Source organism: Etheostoma spectabile, chromosome 5 (assembly GCF_008692095.1).
Source record: "Etheostoma spectabile isolate EspeVRDwgs_2016 chromosome 5, UIUC_Espe_1.0, whole genome shotgun sequence".
NCBI classification, from domain to species: Eukaryota; Metazoa; Chordata; class Actinopteri; order Perciformes; family Percidae; genus Etheostoma; species Etheostoma spectabile.
Genome location: NC_045737.1, coordinates 33430935 through 33434212, shown reverse-complemented (window position 1 = coordinate 33434212; position 3278 = coordinate 33430935). Strand labels below are relative to the sequence as shown.

Sequence of the window (3278 nt, the reverse complement as noted above, 5' to 3'; positions counted from 1 at the left end):
TCAATTTATTATTATTATTATTATTATTTTCCCAATTGTCTCCATTCTTCCATTTCTTTGGGCTTTGTAAAGCACTTCTTTTCATCTTTGTCGGTCCAGATTTCAAAAATCCAATCTGATTCCTGTCTAGATTTACCAACTTGTGATTGAGCTGCCAGTGTGAACGAAACCCTGGACATGTGCTGCAACAGATCTCAACAACTAAATCCAACTTACATTTCATCACTCAAACCAATTAAGTGTAACTGAATAAGTTAATGTGTTCTCATTTTGACTGAGAACTGTTAACACTGATGACAAAAAGACAAAGTATGTTGAACAATACTAATAAGATTACTTATTGTTATTTGGGGAAACACAACCAAAACTCAAAAGATGAGTAGATAAATAAACCGCAATGTCTTCAGAAGAGTGTGCTGCTTCAAATGAACGGTACCACCGCATCAAGACACACAGCCTCCTCATTCGTTTTAATGAGACAAACGTAAAGGGCTAAATAACAAAAACGTTGTTGGTCAATCAGTTTAGTCGGTTTCTCTGCAGTCGAGTGTTTTTACATTGAGTCACATCACGTGTTACAACGTTAAATATCTCAGAGAAGTAAACAGTCACTGGAATAAATCCTATCTCAGCAGCAGTCTGCTGAGCACGGCCTGCAGTGTACCGTTAACGTGGCTGCCAGCCGCCTCTCAGCAGAGTCCCACTCGCTGTTGGACCTCTGTGAGGACCGGTGCTGCCAGTTCCCGAGCCCTCAGGGTCCCCCGGGCCAGCACTCCCTCCAGGTGATCATAGTCCGACTTCAGCCTCTGGATCTCCTCCCTGATGGGCGTCAACCTCTGGATCACAGCCTCGGTGACGAGCTGCTTATAGGCACCGGTGTCCAGCCCTTGGGCCTGGGCCACCGCCTCCTCCACACTGATCCTCGCCATGGCGGCGTGGATCGTAACCAGGTTGGACACACCCGGCCGAGTCTCCGGGTCAAAGCTGACCTCGGAGGTGAAATCGGTGACAGCACGTCGAACCTTGAGAGCGATGTCATCGGGGGAGTCTGTGATGGTAATCGTCGCCATCGTATGGGGGTCAGATTTGGACATTTTGGAAGAAGGGTCACGGAGGGATTTGACCTTTCGCGTGTCGCCTAAAAGGGAGGAAATCAGATTGAGAAATGAATAGGTAGGATGGGAAAAATAAAATAAAAACAATATATTCACTTCATAATAAAACAGCCAGCAGTTTTTTCCAACAGAATTTGACACACTGCAAAAAAAAAAGCCCAGGAATCTGTTATATTTATAAAACTTAGTGAGGGACAAAGGTGTATTTTTGATTTCAGAAGTATAAAGGCAGTCCAAGATACAATGATGTTGAAGTGCTCATATATACTTTTTGGCTTTTTCCCCCTTTCCTTTATTGTGTTATATATCTTTTTTGTGCACGCAATAGGTTTACAAAGTGAAAAAGCCCATCTCCAACAGAAAACACTGTTCGCAAACAGCTTTATTGAAGTCCAGCCCTAACTTCCGTGACGAATGTGCGTCACTTTGTAACACACGTTATAATGCTCGCCTAGCTGCTGGCATGGCACAGCCTCTAGGCAAAAAACAACCACAAAGCATTCACCGCTGAATGCTGTATGATAAGAACTGAAGGAAACATAAATGAGCGTTTGGAGCTAGACTCTGAGCTTCTCCTTTTTGTCAACTGAACATCAAGAGAACGCTTAAAAGAGACTTTAGAGAGTAGATCAAACGGAAAATGTTAAAAGAAATTAGAATAATAATAAAAAATAAAAAAATCACATTTGTTGTTAATATGTCCATAAATGTTCTGTATATGAACTTCTATATATATATATATATATATATATATATATATATATATATATATATATATTAGTAAATATAGTAAAAAGTAGTAAAAATATGTTCCAGTAGTAGTTTATTGCCTCTGTAAATACATTTCCATGGAAAATAGTTACATTTTGAGTGTTTCTACTGATAGATTTCAGATGATAAAACTTAAATTCTTTTACTAAGTTTTTTAAATTCAGATGTGAACGACCAACTGGTTTAACAGGTTAAGACAGAGACAATGTACAGTATATACTGTGGGTTTGAATGTAGTTTATGTCACTGGATGAATTGAGTTGTGTGGGGTGTGTGTGTGTGTGTGTGTCTGTGTGTGTGTCTGTGTGTGTGTCTGTGTGTGTTTGTTTGTGTAAACATCCCTGTGTAAAGCAGAAGTATCTAGGTGTGAAGTGATGAGCAGACTTTCCTTTCTTATTTATAAACCCCAATCTTTCCATCATCTTTTTCTATCCATACTTGAAGTCCACATCCTTCCACCAAGGCCACATCCTGTTTATCACCCGTGAGACGCCATTATCTCAGTCACTTTAAAACATCTCTGGTTTTGTTTCAAAGGGAAGGTGGTGACTGGCAACTCCGCTTTGCCAGAGACAAGAAATAAATAAAGAGAGAGAGCGAGACAGACACAGGCCGAAAGACAGAGATAGAGAGAGAGGCACACACACACACACACACACACACACACACACACACACACACACACGTCATCTGAAGGACATCCCCTCACATCTATTAGCACTCCATTATTCTGATACAAGAGGAAGTAAAATATTTCTTTAATCAAAGCTGCACTGCACACATGACTGACTCCATCTTGTGCTTTTATGATACTGATCATCACGGAGGGTGAAACAGGGATGTTAGCCATGTGTGTAAAACTGGAGACCACAGGGTAATCATTTCACACAATAAAACTGTAATATTGTCATATCGTATCTTAAATCTTTGCTGAATGGCATAATATTCCACTGAATTTCCCATAAGTGTAAGTTGTGTCGGTCATCAATATTCTTTTTATTATTTCACTTTTATTTAACTGGGGAAAATACCACTTTTCCAAGGGAGACCTGGCCAAAATGACAGAATACAAAGTGAAAAAGGCCAGGACTGAAAGAGTCAATTACAAATGGAATCCTTTACTGTAAAAATTACAATCATCTTGAATTTGATAACATGAGTTCCCTCCTTTTTATTTCCCTCTACAGACTATTCCCAGTGGCTGAAGCAGAAAACATGAAGGTTTTTTATTTATCTCTATCCAAGCAAGCTGGTGGTAGCGGACGCTAACAGGCTCAACAAACTGATGACCAGTGACGTTGGGGGGGGTAGAGCTGGACTCTCTGTCGGTGGTGTCAGAGAGGAAGACGCTGTCCAAACTACATGTCGTCTTGGACAATGTCTCCCACCCAC

General features: G+C 40.5%; 1 protein-coding gene across 1 annotated transcript in view; it reads right to left on the bottom strand.

Moving 5' to 3' along the window:
- Positions 1-443: 443 nt before the first annotated feature.
- Positions 444-3278, bottom strand: part of wars2 (tryptophanyl tRNA synthetase 2, mitochondrial) — a 26028-nt gene continuing 23193 nt past the window's right edge. Inside the window, exon 6 of the mRNA XM_032516779.1 lies at positions 444-1138. Coding sequence (XP_032372670.1) covers positions 690-1138 — 449 coding nt within the window. The 3' untranslated portion in view covers positions 444-689. The remainder of the gene's footprint in view (positions 1139-3278) is intronic.